This window comes from Schistocerca cancellata, chromosome 5 (assembly GCF_023864275.1).
Source record: "Schistocerca cancellata isolate TAMUIC-IGC-003103 chromosome 5, iqSchCanc2.1, whole genome shotgun sequence".
Lineage (NCBI taxonomy): Eukaryota > Metazoa > Arthropoda > Insecta > Orthoptera > Acrididae > Schistocerca > Schistocerca cancellata.
In genome coordinates, this window is record NC_064630.1 from 81,144,851 (window position 1) to 81,161,936 (window position 17,086).

General features: G+C 36.4%; 1 protein-coding gene across 5 annotated transcripts in view; it reads left to right on the forward strand.

The window, feature by feature from the left end:
- LOC126187490 (uncharacterized) overlaps positions 1-17,086 on the forward strand; it is a 1,186,162-nt gene that overhangs the window by 1,144,228 nt on the left and 24,848 nt on the right. For 4 of the 5 annotated variants that reach the window (XM_049928599.1, XM_049928598.1, XM_049928601.1 and 1 more), the window contains 2 exons: positions 1,182-1,464; positions 11,902-12,177. In XM_049928599.1, the coding sequence (XP_049784556.1) occupies positions 1,182-1,464; positions 11,902-11,962 (344 nt within the window). In that variant the 3' untranslated portion in view covers positions 11,963-12,177. Of the gene's footprint in view, positions 1-1,181; positions 1,465-11,901; positions 12,178-17,086 lie in introns of those variants that run through there. The other variant, XM_049928600.1, reaches the window with a different exon arrangement.

The following is a 17,086-nucleotide window of genomic DNA, read 5'->3' on the forward strand; positions in this document are numbered from 1 at the left end:
ATGACGTGAATACTTTTATTTCTCTGATTTTGTTGAGGACCATGTACAGTAGATTTCCTTTATATTTTTTATTATTTTTCTGCCAATTCTTAACAGGAATAAATTCGATCAATACTTAGCTGATTATGAAAATGAATTAGATGGCATGTGGATCCAGTATTGGTTGTGAGGACCTGTGACATTTTCCATTCTGTTTGACCGCAGAATGCTGAAATTGTAGGAGCTGTTGAAGAATTTGATTGTTTACATTACTCTTGTGTTACAAATTTTGTTTACTCAGTGTAGGTGCTGTTCCTGTGTGTTCATACAGTAGTTACTACGAAGCATTATTGCAGTTTAGTGTTTACAGGTACTTTGCCGCATGCATTAGGCTGTATTTAATCTGTTATTAGGTGTCCAATTTCCAGCCTCACCAAATTAGTCCAGTTGTGCATAAGATCACATGTTACTGCTATAAAATAATACTAATTAATTAGATCTTTACAACTACCTGAAAACTGTACATCACTTAGGTTGAAAATTCCACTCCGTATTCTCCACAGAATGTTATATGTTTTAAAGTAAGCCTGTTTTTGTTTAGTGTACTTCCTGTTCCTTTTAGTATCATTCATGCAGGAACTGATTGTGAGATGTTCTACAAAAACTGTGGACCTCTTAATTAAAGGCTTGTTGTTGCAACCAAAAATGTGTTATAATGTAGTATGTTGTCATTTACTTGCAGTGGCATCTGAGTATAAGACCTTACGTCATAGCTGTCAGTTCTTCAGACAGGGACAAAGTTTGAGTAGGAACATTGTGTTGCTGTTATTCTTTTGTAAAGTTTCTTGTTTGTTCTCATTTCATAGTCCACAAGTTTTCCTGAAATTAGTGTTTCAGTTTTAATTGTAGACGTATGTTCACACTTAATTATGTATTAATTTTCGCTGTAGGTGTGTTTTCATGTGTCAAATGATAATCTTTCCTTACACCTTTCATCCTGTAGCGTAAAAATAAAAATGTACTGAATGTAGAGTCCTTAGTTTAATCACGGTAGTGCAGTTGTAATGCACTGGTGGTTCAATATTATTTTATGAGTGTAGAAAACTCTTAAAAGTGAGAGTATCCCAGTTCAATCCTCTGTGACATCCCTTTCTCATAATACCAGTGACCCCCTCATGGTACTGATGTTGTACGTGGTACAGAGGTGCGCAGTAGCAACGAACCAGAAGCACCTTCCGGACCGGAGACTGCAGTCACTCTGGAGCGCTTTCTGGCACGCAAACACCTACAACTCGAGTCGTGCATGCAGCGACAGGAAACACAGATGCACTGCATCGAGCACGACCTGACTCAGCTCCCACTGGCAGACCATGTGTTCCGCTCAAACCTCACACAACTGCAGGCAAGTGGCCCGATACATGCCAGGAAGGAAGAGAGACAAGCTTCAAAATTACACATTCCTGTCCTCACACCTATATTTATGAGGTATGTCCCAAAAATATCAAATTTCCTAATTTAAGTCAGAATTTCATTCAGCTTATTCAAATGTTTGCAGGTAAGAGACCTCACTGAGGCTTAAGCATTAGAGTACATTAGGTGCAGGAGTTGTTTAAAGTATAATTACTACATAATGAGAAACTGTGTGTGTGTGTGAGAGAGAGAGAGATAGAGAGAGATAGAGAGAGAGAGTGTGCAAGTTTGTTGTAGGCATGTAATTCACAGTCACACTTCTCTTTTTTGCCCGGTATACACCAGTCTGGTCAGCATCTGAAGTATCACTTTATTTCAGTTGTTGGGAACTCTCATTTCCAAACTTGTATTCATTTTACCACATTTACATTGTGTTATGTTGCAGATTTGTATTTGGGATGTCCTCTGTAAAATATTACTATGGATCTTTTGAAATAGGAAAATTTTGTGTTCAGTTTCTAATTCATAACTGTTATTTCATCCACATAATGCTATATTTATTCGCATTACTAGTTCGTGATTGAAATAGACAATACCAGACTCATTTTTTATAACCAGGATAAATCTTTCACTCTACAACACAATGTTCACAGATTTGGACTTTCCAACGTGATTAAAACTGAGCTCTAGGTATTTGCCTCTTAAGGTAATATGAAGCTTTAATCCAACACTGAATTTCGATAAAGAACAATTTGGACAATGTAAGAATTCTGTATTGCTGTCGTAGGCAAGGTCCTAGTGCAAATATTTTGCCATTGCTTTTCTACAAACTATTGATGAAGTCTTAAATGTGTACTAATATTTTGTGAATCACTTTGTCAAGAGCCAGTGCAAGGTAATGTTAGGTTTCTGGCATATGGATGAATATGGGATGGACAAAAACCAGATGATGATGAGCGCTCTTGGCTCTTGAATGATACTAAGGAGGGCAATGAGCTTAAATCTTTCCAACAAATAACAATAATGGAAATTCCTGGATGGAGCAATACATAAAATAAGGGAAAGGCAGCCACCAACCTACAGTGGATCAAAGCATGGAGCACAGATACACTTCACAGAAAACGACATTCCCTCTAGCTTCCTAATTGTAGCACTTGTTCTAGCGACAAATGGAAGGCTATTAATAATGTTGTGTCACTCATACCACTACATGCTTCACATATGTTGTAATTTAACCCTGCATACTGCTAGGCACTGAGGAATTGCATGCTTCCACATTGTTTGCACAATTCTAGTAACAAAAATTTCTTCTACTGCAAGGATTTTAACCAGTTTCCTTTGTGAAGAATGCCACAGCATTTTAATGAATTGCCCATGGGGACAAGTTTCATACATGAAGAGTGAATAAAATAATTTCGTCTTCCTCTTCCCCCCCCCCCTCCCCCCCCCCCCCCCCCTCTCTCTCAATGCAGTACTCAATACAGTTTGCAGAAAGGATATAATAGGGTTGCAATGATGGCAATGTGTGGATATCAAAACATACAGGATGATGCTGGAAAAGGGTACACAGATGATGGGAGGAATGGCAGAGTGTGCAGCTTGAAAGCAAAAAAGTACTTTGAGGAATGAGAGTGACTGGAAACAGCAAGAGATAAGTAGAAGAAGGAAAATCTTCAAAAATAAATGAACTAATATAGAGTGGCAAAAATAATTACTGTAACTGTAGTATCATGATGCCTAAAAATTAATCACCATAAGAATACACCACGAGGCATATGATATAGCTGTTAACTACTGAGAAGTAATTCTTTAAATCATGAGGATGCAGATGTCTGTGCTGGTTGTGCCACATGAATTTGGGGCTGAGCTATTCAAAGAAGAAAATTATTGCAATGACACTTTTATAGCAAGAAGGGGTTCTTGTCTATGGAAAGTTGACATTGCTAGTTATGTTGAGGGGGTCCAGTAACAAGCAGTGCTACAAAAGAAAGATGAAGAAAGAACTATTCACAAGTTCCCCTGGAGGGATGTAATTGTTTGTTATATAAAGATAGAAAATGCATTTATATTAACACAACTGAAAACTGCAAGACCTGCTAACTTGTAGAATATAGTTCCCTTCACTTTGAATAAAGGACAGGTTTCCCTGCAAACTTGTAGGACGTAGTTCTCTTCGCATGGAAAAAAAGGACAGGGTTGGAAAATATGGTCTGGTGAAGATTTTCATAGAGAGGTCTTCCAATACCACGTACCAAAGAAGCAACACCAGAGTAAGATTGGGTGAAAATTAATCAGCTTACTTATTTATGAGCTTTTCATTTGTGATGTATGGATGGTAGGTTTTTATGTGCTTAGCTGAGTTGATAATTTCATTTTAAGTGCAGTATTCACACAGCTGGCCTAATCACCTTCATTGGTGATATAGATAATGGTATTGTGTGTGCCCAGTGCTTAAGCTCCAGATTAATTGAAGGCCAGGCAATGAGCATAACTAAACCCATCACTTCATCAGCTGACAAAGATGACTAGGTTCAGATGTCAAAATATTGTGCTTAAAATTGTGCTGTAAACCCACAAAGACACTCAAAAGTGTGCTATGAAGCAAGTCACATTCTTTGTAATATCAAACATCTTTGAAAATAGGCACTGTGTAGAAATGGTTGCCCTTCTATAGTTGTGAGTCTTTCACAAACCACAATACCTGTGTGTACTGACATCACTACTATTGGTGAATTTATGTTGTTGTTGTTGTGGTCTTCAGTCCTGAGACTGGTTTGATGCAGCTCTCAATGCTACTCTATCCTGTGCAAGCTTCATCATCTCCCAGTACCTACTGCAACCTACATCCTTCTGAATCTGCTTGGTGTATTCATCTCTTGGTCTCCCTCTACGATTTTTACCACCCACGCTGCCCTCCAATGCTAAATTGGTGATTCCTTGATGCCTCAGAACATGTCCTACCAACCGATCCCATCTTTTAGTGAAGCTGTGCCACAAATTTCTCTTCTCTCCAATTCTATTCGATACCTCCTCATTAGTTATGTGATCTACCCATCTAATCTTCAGCATTCTTCTGTAGCACCACATTTCGAAAGCTTCTATTCTCTTCTTGTCCAAACTATTTACCGTCCATGTTTCACTTCCATACATGGCTACACTCCATACAAATACTTTCAGAAATGACTTCCTGACACTTAAATTTATACTCGATGTTCACAAATTTCTCTTCTTCAGAAACGCTTTCCTTGCTATTGCCAGTCTACATTTTATATCCTCTCTACTTCGACCATCATCAGTTATTTATCTGTAGGAATTTGGATGTAAAAACAAATTGCTATAAGAAGCTACACTAAATGAAATGGAACTCGTGGCTGTAGTTTTCAGAAGGCTGATATTGTTTCTTTTGGGGCATTATTGGTGCTTATGTAGTGAAATTGAGGTTCTTTGTGTCTAAAATTTGAATTGCTGTTTTTATTGGGAAATGGACCATGAGCTGCAATTGGTGAACTATAATGGATATTATGCTTCATAATCTGAAAGTAAGCCAGTCCAACATACTGACGCATATCAACAATATCAACAGATATAAATGCTGTGCAGAATTATCGATTAGTGAATTTTTTTCTCCATTGAGGTTCCAGTTAGACAGCTTTTACATTTTTCCTTTAATTTTCATTATGACTTCCTTTTCATCTTTATTACTTACTTCTGTTTTAATTTTCTCCTCCTTTCTGTTACTTCATGTAATGTAAATTTGCCATCACTTTGCTTAACCAGAATCTATTACATTTTTCTCTTTAAATTCAATGTTAACAGCCTTCGTACAGTAAATGCTTAAGGAGACTTTTTATTTGATACTGTCTCCTATTTCCGCAGACATTTCTCCATGTAATTTCTTGTAGCTCATTGACTGTGTTTATGTGGCTGGAACTTTTCCACTTTCACTACCAGTGATATTTTTGAAAGTTATTTCAGGGTCATTTTAATTGAATCAACTGTGGGCTCTTGGTGAAACATTGTAACTAAACAAACACTTTTTTGCCTGTTTCACAAAGTTTATTATTTATGTTACTGCACAACCTAGGTTTTGGGTTATAAGCCCATTTTCAGGTACAGTAAACAGTGTTTGTTTAGTTTTCTTTGGGTGGTTACAATTACTGACGCAGAAACAACAACATATAAGGTCAGATTTAATTCATGCTGTTTAAAGGTAGCATTGAATTGAATTGAATTGATCCTGTAGGATTGTTTGGTGCACAGTAGATGTACATGCAATATGGGGCACGTCAAAAATGGAAAACGTTCGTTATCAGGTACTTCCTAAGCATTTTTCTTACAGTCTAACATCGTTGATTATAGAGGATGATATGTACAAATTTAATGTGATAAGTACTATTCAACACTGTAATATTCCTATCCCAACAAAGAGTGTTTGAGAATCTTTGAAAAGTTAGTGTCATGTACACTGTCATGCAGACTTCTTAGTAATTTGATACCTGAGCACTGAGATCCTTTTTCAAGCATTGTCAGTTGATGGGGTATGCTTCATGTGTCATTCTGTCTCTGTTTGTTGTGGATGTGTAACTGTAATGTGTAATCCAGTCTGTGCTATCTTTTGTGGTATATATTATTGTTTTATGCATCTACAATTATCTAAAACTTACAGATACCTAGATATTTGTAGAAGCTTCTGTGTGTTTCAGAAGTAGTCGTTCTTAATAGATTCTGTACTTTTATTTTTATTTTATTTTGTACACACTCTTTTTTTTTGTTTCTCAAATGTTTTAGTTTCCCCACACTTATACTTCATACTGCTGGTATGGTTCTAAGGGTCTATGATATACTGTGCCACTGTGCACACTGTTATAGCTGCTTCATTATGAATATGATGCAGCAGAGTTTCTTACTGGGAGAATTAATATGTTGTTTCCAATTGAGCTCATTATCCACAGTAATACCTAAGAATCACGTGGTTTCTACTTCTTTCAGCCTTGATTCATTCTCCTCTAAACTCAAGTCGGAAGAGTTCTCTTTGTTTGTGACCACTGTACATGTAATCTTTTTTTATCTTTGTAACCAGTCCATTTTCCAAGAGCCATTGAGCCGTAATGTACAGAAATGTATGTTCTGCTGTCAAGTTATTCCACATTTTGGTCACTATTCAGTATTATCAGTCACCTGCATACAATATTTTATTCTGTTACTTTTCAACACCTATAATCATTAATGAATAGATCAAATAGCAATGCCTCCATTACCAATCCATGTGGTACTCTATATTTGATGACTTTGGTTTCTGACTGGTATGTTTTTCCTATTGATATGAACTGATAAGCGAAAACAGTATGACCACTGCCCACTGTGACATTCGATACTGCCTGGTTATGTTGTGGGCACGTGATGGAATAACAGAAATATGTAAGTGGAACAGACATGGATGGGGGGATCAGCCTAGTGAAGATGTGTGCTGCATATGGATAAATTCATTGAGATAAGTGTTTTTGACAAAGGGCAGATTATTGTTATGCAGAGCCTGTGAACGAGTGTCTCAAAAATGGCGAAACTGGTCGAATGATCAAGTGCTACTGTCATGAGCATCTACGGAAAGAGGTAGGAGGACAGTGAAAGTACCACTAGGAGCTAAGTAGTTGGACGTCCACGACTCTTCACGGAACATAGGGTTTGGAGGCTTGTTTGCACTGTAAAGCAGGATGGACGGTGACCTGTGGCATCTCTGCTGAAAGAGCACAAAGCTGGTCCACATACAAGTGTTTTGGAGCACACCATCATCATACAGTATTGAACATTGAGCTCTGCAACAGAACATCCCCACATGTTCACATGTTGACCCAATGACCTTGACAGTTGCAATTGCAGTGGGCATGGGACCATCTGGATTTGACTGTTGATCAATGGAAATGTGTTGACTTTTTGGGTGAATCACTAGCTCAATGGTTGTCTCCACAAATGGCATAATTCAGGTGAACAGCACAATGCAGGCTGTTGGAATCAGTATTATATGATGGTTGACGTTCTCTTGAGCTTGTATGGGACCTGTTGGTAGTAATTCAAAATGTGCTGATAGCCGTGGTCCACCTGCATCCTTTCATGCTCGATGTCTTCCCCAACGTCGATGTCATCTTTCAGCAGTATAATTGTTCATGTCTCGGAGTGAGAACCATGCTACAGTAGTTTGAGGAGCATTATAGCGAACTCACATTGACATTTCAGTGACCCACTTCGCCTAATGTAAAATCTGTGGAACCCAACAGGGTCATTGTTGGATACCATCACTGCATATGCAAACCAGTGCCCCATTATTTACGCAAATTACGTGATCTGTGTATAGTCATCTAATACCAAACACCTCCACAAACCTACCAACAAACTATCAGATCCCTGATGTGCAGAATCAGTGATGTATTTTGTTCCGAAGACAGATGTAAGTATGATTCTGTCCACTCCCCTAGCCTGCCCTCACATAATAGAATTTTCCAATTTTCGTTTCAGGGTCGCTGGTGTCAAATGCTTTGGAGAGACCAAGAAACATTGCAGATATAACTTTTTTTCATCTAATAAGAACTGTATAGTGTATTCTGCCAGACAGGCAACTGCTGATTCTGTAGATTTGCCAAAACCATGCTGTGATGGTACAGGAATGTTATATTTGTCTATTTAATCAATTAATCTAGGATACATAAGAATTTGCAGGAGTTTTGAGGAACTTGAGACTAGTGAAACTAGGCTGTAGTTGTTGGGATCATTGTTATCCCTTTTCTTGTACACAGTCAACACCCTGCTTATCTTCAGTTTTTCGGGAAAAATTTCACCTCTGAAATAGCTGCTCACTGTGCAGTGTTGATGTGATTATGTGCTCACTTACTAGCTTTAATATGTGAATTGATATGTCATCACCAGTTGACTTCTTGGACTTCAGTCTCTGTACAGTTTTTCTCATTCCATCTTCTGTGACTGGTTTCAAGAACACAGTTCTGCTTGATTTTTTTTTTTGAAACCTCAGTAACCTTTCTAGTATTAAAGAATGGAAAGTCCAGCTTGGAATATCAACAGTTATGGAAAGGATGGATTACTACCCAGTGTAAGGATGAAACACGTGAGTTGCAGGCACAATGGAAAGACAGTTACATGCTAAGCATTTGGCCAGGATTTCATCAGAAAAGGAAAACATGCACGCATTCACACAAGCAAGTGCGCGTGCATGCTCACACACACACACACACACACACACACACACACACACACACACACACACACATGACAACTATCTCTGGCTGCTGCCCAGGCAGGCCCAGTTTTAAGTTCTCTATCACATTTATATTGTTATCAGTGAGTATGTTGGCCATTTCTCAGCCATCTTTAAACACTGTGTTCTTTACTTCTATTGAACTGCTCTTTGTTTCTTTGTTTGCTCCATCTTTTTCCTCTCTTTCACTGTTAATTACATTCCAAGCTGTTGTTATGATGTTTTTGAGTTAACTATGGTGGTATTAATTTCTCTTGCTGTCTTATTATTTTTCAGTTCTTATTTTTCAGTGTTTTATAGTTTCCAGCTTCTCCCTACTATATGAGAGCCTGCAATTTCCTACACATTTCTGTTATTTCACAGATAATCCATTACGTTTGACCTTGCAGCTTTTCTTGTCTCTCTCTACTTTGGGGAATGCTACTTTAAAATTGTGTTTAATTGTTGTAATAAATGAATCATACTTTCCATTTACATTCTGCACCTATGGAGTTTTATTCCATGTTTCCCTTCTTAAAGATTTTGCTCACTGATGATATTGATCTCTTTTCGTGTTCATTTTGATTCTGATACTATGTTATGAAGCAAATCATCTGCCCCATACTAATAATAGTAATGCTGTTGTCGATAACTGTCTGACTTTGGAAAGTCGCTCTAGTTGGTGCAGATATTGTTGGCACGATATTATTTATTAACGATTCTTCAAAATCTTTTCTTGTTTTTGATCATTTTGCCATGTCAGTATTTAAGTTTCCATGTGTAATAATGTTATATTCTTAGTAAGCTAGCAACTTTTTTTCAGAAAGATGCTAATCTCACCACCTGATTATCAGTGCTTAGTCTATGTAAATGCTTGGCATCCTTCCCTAGGCAGTTTTCATATAGAAATTTGTTTGGATCTATGAAAACTGTACGGAGATGATCACATTGTTCTTTGATGGCTCAGTTTATTTTGGAGATATATTTGTTACTCACTGACCTTTATTTTATGATTCTACTAAGTATCACTCCGGATCCCACATAGACACTTGTTGCTGAGTGAATCGTGTTTGTTCTTTTGTTAGTAATTTCTTCTTCACTGCTGCTTCTTAGTGAATTTTTTCCAAAGTGTTTAAAGACATCGTGTAGTTATACTTGGTTTCAGAATCTAGTTTTAAAGTCACTTGTCTTACATTTACCTTATTTTAAAATTTTTCCCTGAGTTTTTGATTCTAATGCCTCTACCTGCACATTTATTTCACAGTTCGGGAGAGGGATATTTTTCAGCAGTGAGCCTTAATTATTAGAAACTCATTTTTGTTCCCTTGCATAGCTGTGGTCTTGTCTTTTATTTTAGTTCTTTTTTTTAGTCAATATTTTTGTTTTTAATGACTCGGTGTCATTTTGTAGTAATTTTATAATTTCATTTTTTGAATCCCTGCACTTACTTGATCGGCTGATTAATCATGTAATAGTAGTTGCATTTGATACATAAAACGCCTTTCATCACTGGATTTTCACATTCTCTACAAGAAAAACTATTTATTTTTGCCCTTTTAATAGAGTGAAGTGTTACTACAGTTTTCTGTCACTGCATCAGAGTGTCTAGAGGCAGCTAAAGTTTGTTTAGTAATTACTGACTGTCACATCAGATTGTTTAGATGCAGAAGCTTGTAGAAGAAAGGAGGTTTATGTGTGGCAACAAAAAGTTTAGAGTGGTTATCATGACACAGGGATTTTAGTGGGTCTTTCTGACCATGTTACCTAACGATACCTCATACCCCAACACAGACCTAAACTCTGTCATATTCTCTCTAGAACATTACAAATGCCATAGAGCATCATTAGTTTTGTTTGCTGGATAAAAACATTTTGTGCATTGTATCTCTGATCACAAGAAATTCTGAGTACATTTTGAGGAAAGGACTGTTAAGCTGTTTCACTTTGAGTGCAGTGTTTAATAATGGAGGTGCTTAAGAGTGTGAAGCCCTCTTGTAGATAGTAAACCCTATAGACTTTTGTTAGTGAATATTCAGGCGAAGGCTAGGTGCATGTAAAGTAGAGATGACCACATGCTAAGGTTTGCTTTCATTCTTCTTCATGGGATGGGATTTAAATGCACTGACTTATAACACACTATTTGAGCCTTTAGTCTGTAGGTGGGTATGGTGTAATTAAATTTCTTCCTGTGAAGAAAGTTTACAGTATGAATGTTAATATGCAAACTGTTCAGCAGTGTGGGGCAGGAATTTATCCTTCTGGAATATTACACATTTCAAGATAATATGAAAGAATGGTATCACCTCAGATTGTTTGCAATTTGTAGGGTGTCAGTTACCACCATACAAGTCAGTTCTCAACAAGTGTAATTGGGAATTAATTATGTTATCACAAATTCTATTAATGGATCCTGCTTAGTCTGCCAATAGAAGTTTATCATCCTAAGTAGTGTTCATCTTAAAATCTACAACTACTTGCATGAGCATCATGATTTGACAACTTCCATGTGTTACTGAGCAGTAATAAAACTACTACACTCCTTCTTTATTCACGGATTCTGTTCTGAATATCATTGTTACTGTGACTCACCCACTACATATGTAATTTTCGAGAAGAATTTTCCGACACAGCATCTTTATTAGAATATCCGTTCAGTGTCCATAATTTATCATTTATTCAAGATGCATTAATTGTCACTACTGGATTGACTATTGGTTACTCACATAAAACAAATTCCTATGGTCCTCTCTGAAATCCCATTGTTTATATTAGAGCAAAACTGTGTAGAATCCGTTACAATTTCACAATATATGCAGACATGTTGGGAATGTATCAGTTGTAGAAATCATTGATGTGCAAATAAGTCCACACACCTTAAATTTATGTCCTGAATCTAGTCAAGTGTCTCACATTGATGTATGTAATAATCTAACTAGCTACATAATGACATTTAAGAGTTTAGTGAATGATGTCTTTTATTTTGCTGATATTGAAGCTAATTGCCTGTTTCTTTTGATTTCCTAAGCATATACCAAGACTCAAAAGGCTAATGTCACTGCTTTATTATTATCACATTTCTTTTTCTCTGGAATGTTTTTACTTATTTCAAAATTTTTGGGACATACCTTAAAATAAGAATCATAGGTGTTTAACATATATTAAGTATGTAATTTGTTGTAGTTTTTGGTGCTGGTGATCATATATTACACTGTATACAAACGTAAGACGTAGACTGCATGCAAAGTCATACCAGAGTATGCTCTTTTCAGGTGTCCATGTAACCCATCCATCACAACAGGCCTGTTCTGTACTACCTCAAGATTATGGTAGTACATATGGATTTTCATATTACTGCTGTAGCACTGTATGATACTGTGTGTTTCATGGAAGGGTTGCTTGTTTTCATCTGAAAAAAATTACATAACACCTTATTATTGACTTTTTACTAACATTAACTATTGGTATAACTCTAATAATTTGAACTTCTGTAACTTTACCTACTTGTTTATATTAGCTATGCTTTCTTGTGACATCCTCATGATCAGTGGAGCAACATTTGTGATTAATTTACAGACATTCTTTTGTGTTGTAATAAATCTGTAACCAAAGCGTTGTATCTGTTGTTTTGATTTAGAATTTGCATAACTACAGTGCCTATGCAGGTCTGAAAGCAAATGGATTTTGGATTTCTTTTCTACAACTTAGGGAGTGCTCATTAAATATGTACATTTTTTTGCATATTATGGTGTCCTTTCAGTTGTGGAATGAATGCTGCTTCGTAGCAAGTTATCTGAGTTTATATCACTATTAGTGCAACATGTTTTCATTATATAGGTAAAGCATTTGTAAGGAGATTCAGTTGAGGTAGTTTTGTAGTGGGGTAAGGGGTCTTTAAGAAACAGATGAAGAAAAAGAGCATGGATTAGAAGAATTCGGCACTGTTAAAATGACGTTACTTATAAGTTTGGATTCTCAGAAGCTAGTTACATGAAAATTATGAAAACAAGGGTCACCAACTGTTTTCAGTCATATAATTATTTATTTAGTGCTGTAATTAGTCAAAAGTTGCCACATAATCATAATAGAACTGGGACTAATCTTTTCAGCTTGTTACCTGGTTACCTCTGTTTCATAGTATTATGGAGATCTTTTTTGTATAATTAATATAAAGGATGTCCGTAAACCATTGTATGTCACTCGTGGTGTAGAACTGTGCTCTTTATGTTTGCCGAAAGAAATAGTTTTCAGCATATTTTAGATATACAAGTCAAAGAAGATGCTATTGTTGCAGGCTGTCTTATTATAAAGATCTGATAGTTTGAATTTGTTTCAGTAGCCAGTTTGACATTGTTTCTAGACTAGATTTGTAAAGGAAACATCAAACATATTAAGACAGAAGAAAAAGTCCTGGCTGACAGGTGGTGGAAGATATAAACATGGAAAGAAACATTGGCAATACAGACCGAAGATCCCTTCTGTTAAGAGAGATGTGACATGACAGGGGAATAGAGACTACACTATAGTTGAGTTGGCATAAGAAGATCTTTGACAGTGGCAGTAAGCTGGGTGCTGCAGCTATGTGTGCATACTCCAACCAGTTGTGTAATGTGATTTTGTAAATGCACTTCATTGTTGTCGCAGCTGCATAGATGACTACTGTTTTTGCCTGCAGCTGTTAGCACTACACAGCTGAAAGCTGGCAACAGCACTGCTAGCTGTCAGGAACCTTCTTACACTAACTCAGCTACAGCATCAATTTCCAAAATTATTCAGACTTTTTGTAAAAGGGAGCCCAACAGGACTTATGTTTGTAGCATTGTTTTATTTTCCATCTCTTCCTGTCTCACAGTTGTGTGTTCCATTTTATGTAATCCTTGAATCGGTCAGTTTTTTCAACCCCCATCTCCTACTTCCTTGGATGAAAGGATCTTCAGTTTACCCAGTTAACCGTGAGTGTAATTTTCTTTCTCATTAGAGTGATCTATTTTTAGATGAGTGTTTATGTAAATGGTGAAATCTTCATAATCAGCCATGCCAGAAGCAAATATTAATTTGTTCAGATTTACAGTCAAAATCCATTCATGTCGTGACTGTAATCAGTAATGAAGTTTCAACAAATCTATATACAATCTGTCACAGGGAGTTCACATGAACTGATAAGAAATATAGATTGTTTAACTTGATAGTAATTAATTCATGTTATGGCTTGTTGCATTGAAAATCCCGTTGTGAAATAATTGAGTGAAGCCCTTCCTCAGAACACATTCACAACATTTCATATAGTTTGCTGGTGATTTCTGACTTAAGGTTAGGAAATGTTATGAAGCCTTCAGTTAGTAGGAGCTACAAAATTTTTAAGCTGGATTGTTTCTATTACATTAATTTCACTCATAAAGAAAGTAATGAAATCAGCACGCCTGGTTCAGGGCTGAGCTGATATTTAGTGAAATGGCATAATTATATCAAAAGAATGGACACTCAGATTCCAGTCTAGTCATCCTGGTTTATGTTGTTCTTTTATTTATCCAAATTACTGTGACAAGTGTTTTGATTATTGCCGGCACAAGAACAGATCAACTCTTTCTAGTTCGATTGTGTGACATAACTGGAGTTCCACCATATTTCACCTTGCATTGATGCAATATTTCCATTCATTTTTCATGTGTTCAAATCTTAAATCATTATTTGAAGTACCTTACTTAGAAGTATTCCCATAATAGAGCAACAATTGTATTCACTTATTACATAACATGAATAATGTTTGATTGCTACTCCGTTTTCCTTGTTTTTGCTCAAGCTAGTGCACTGGTATGTTCTGAGATCTTAAGTCACCTGTATGAAGAATGTTGGACAGAACCAGAGGTGTATATTGCATAATGAAGTCAGATGACAGTGATGAGCTCAGGGAATCAGGGAAGTTTTACGTTCCTCATGACACTGTTCTTAAGGGTCACAATATTTGTCTGTTCTTAAGGATCATAATTGAGTGTATCAACTGCTCTAGTTAGTTAATTTTATATTAATTTTGTGTTAATGAATAATTTATTCTTATCCCAAATGATGGAAAAAAAGAAGTTGCTGCTTTTAAGGCATGTGCATGAGCTTAATGGGCAATTTGGAAGATTGATATGAGTTGAGTTCTATTGGGTTGTATTTTTAGAGAATTTAAGTGGTTGATACTGTAAGTAAATCACTAAAAATGATCTGACATTGAAATTCACTTTCATCAACTCCGGGGTTTCAAAAAAAATTATAATGTCAGTTGATAAATAACAAGTTTGTGAACTGCAAAAGAAGTTAACTAAAGTGTAACCTATTTCACAGTATTTATCATTCAGTGGCTAAGAATACCATTGCTAAATACCTTCAGTATGTGGATGCATTGCAATTTGAAAACTGTACTGAGACATAGTAGTGAAAGTCTCTCGTAAATTAAAGTGCACTAAAAATTTATGAACTGCCTCCATAAACAAATTTTTGCTGAAAGATGTCTAATCACAAGTTATATGTAATGACTTCGGAAAGTGAGTTACACATGTGGTACCACACTAGGCCCATTGCACAAGAGTGGCTCATTGTTAGAAGAGAGTACACATCCCAGGTTTTGTGTGGAGACAGTTCTGCTGAGATATGGATTACAAATGCAGCACTGTGTGTGACTGCTGTGTCGTGCAAATTAGAAATGTACTCCAAAGTTGACGTCGTGGACAAAATGTCTAAATTTCACAGTGACTTACCCTGTACTTGTGGCAGCATATGGACCAAAGGCAGTGTCGCTTCCAGGTGTAGAGAAGTAGTGCCAACAATTTGACGTAAGTTGTGGGTGATGCTGATTGGGAGGTAGGCCACTATCATTGACCAGATCTTCCATCGTGAGATTTCCGTCTTTTTGGCAAGCTGAACAACGTCTGGAGGAAATAGATCTTCCAACAGTGAGGATATTCACACAGCAGTTTTCTGATCTGTATGTGACCAAGGAATAGATTTTAATCATTGAGGAATTGAGCGATCGACAGAAAGTTCTGATATTTACAGAGACTTGGTGACTGTTTTTCTATATAGTATCATGTACCTATCTAATTCTGGATTGCAGTGGAGCACTCAGTAAAAGTTGCTTGGCCTACCATAATAATGTGTAATTCGCTTTTTGAAGTCTCCTCCTTTTCTAAAAGATTAGGTGCAGTTATCAAGCAAATCAGTGTTCAAAATTTTCTTTTCAGTGGGTAGCTTCTTTATTTCTCAGTGTTTATTTCACCCCGATAACAGATTTTCACATTTAGTGAAAACTACATGTTTTAATGAGAATTTCAGTTACAAGTTTCATTTCACTTCTCGTTTTGTTGCTCTATGTGTATGTGATGTGTGGAAAGTCATTTTGCATTGGTTCATTGCTAGAGGCATAAAAGTGTTTGAGACATTCTTTAATTTTATTGTGGAAATGAAGAGCCATTTGCAGTACTAAAAACTGTGGTGCCAAAGTTGAATAATGCGTATTTTGGTTAAATATTGCTTTAAGCGAGTCACCATATCTCCATTACAAAATCTAGCCCCCTTTTTGTTGGAAGAAGCAATATATCTTATTTCTTCCTTCCATCACAGGAAGGCAGCAATGCTAAACATGTATTAATTCAAGTATCTCCGCTGAAGCAGTTAGGGCCCACTGAAAAGATTAAGAAGTTAATAGTGGCTAAATACACCATTATGTACATGAAATAAGTCTATTCTGTAGTTATCAGCATATAAGTACTCATGAATTTAAAATAAACATCTCATGGATAGTAAGTGGGATGGAGGATTCACCTTTTCTTCTTCTTCTTTTCTTTTTTTCCCCAGTGCAGTGCAGAATGCAGTGGCTCTGATTATTGTAAAAGTTTAATGTGATCAGTAATGGAAACTCCATGATGAGTGAAAAGTTTCTTATTACCTTAATAATATTCTTTACTCTCAAAGTATCATATTAAAGCTGCATTAAGTATCACATACTAAAATAAACACTTATCATTACAATATCTCATCAATTTTTTTCCTTTATTATTGTATACTTCAGTTAAAATTTATTACCAGATCAATAATAGAAATTCCTGAATGGAACAATATGTAAAATAAGGCAACCACTCACCTATATCAGATCGATTTGTTGAGTGCTGCAGCACATAACAGAAAATAGCATTCACATTAGCTCTGGAGCGCTAGGTCTTTTCTCAGCAATAGTACACAAATTCAGCCACACAATGTGTGAATGTGCGAAATATTGCTTTGCATGTGTACTTAGAATGGTTTTCCTTAAATTGATGGTAATGATTAGTTAAAACCACCAGAGCTGTGTATCACTCATTTATTGTGCTTTTGCTGGATTTATTCTTAGATCATCTTCATGTTGCCTGTAGGTAACAAAACAAGAAATTAGGCTACAGCTACAGCATCTTAATGGACACAATGAACAACTGACAGTAA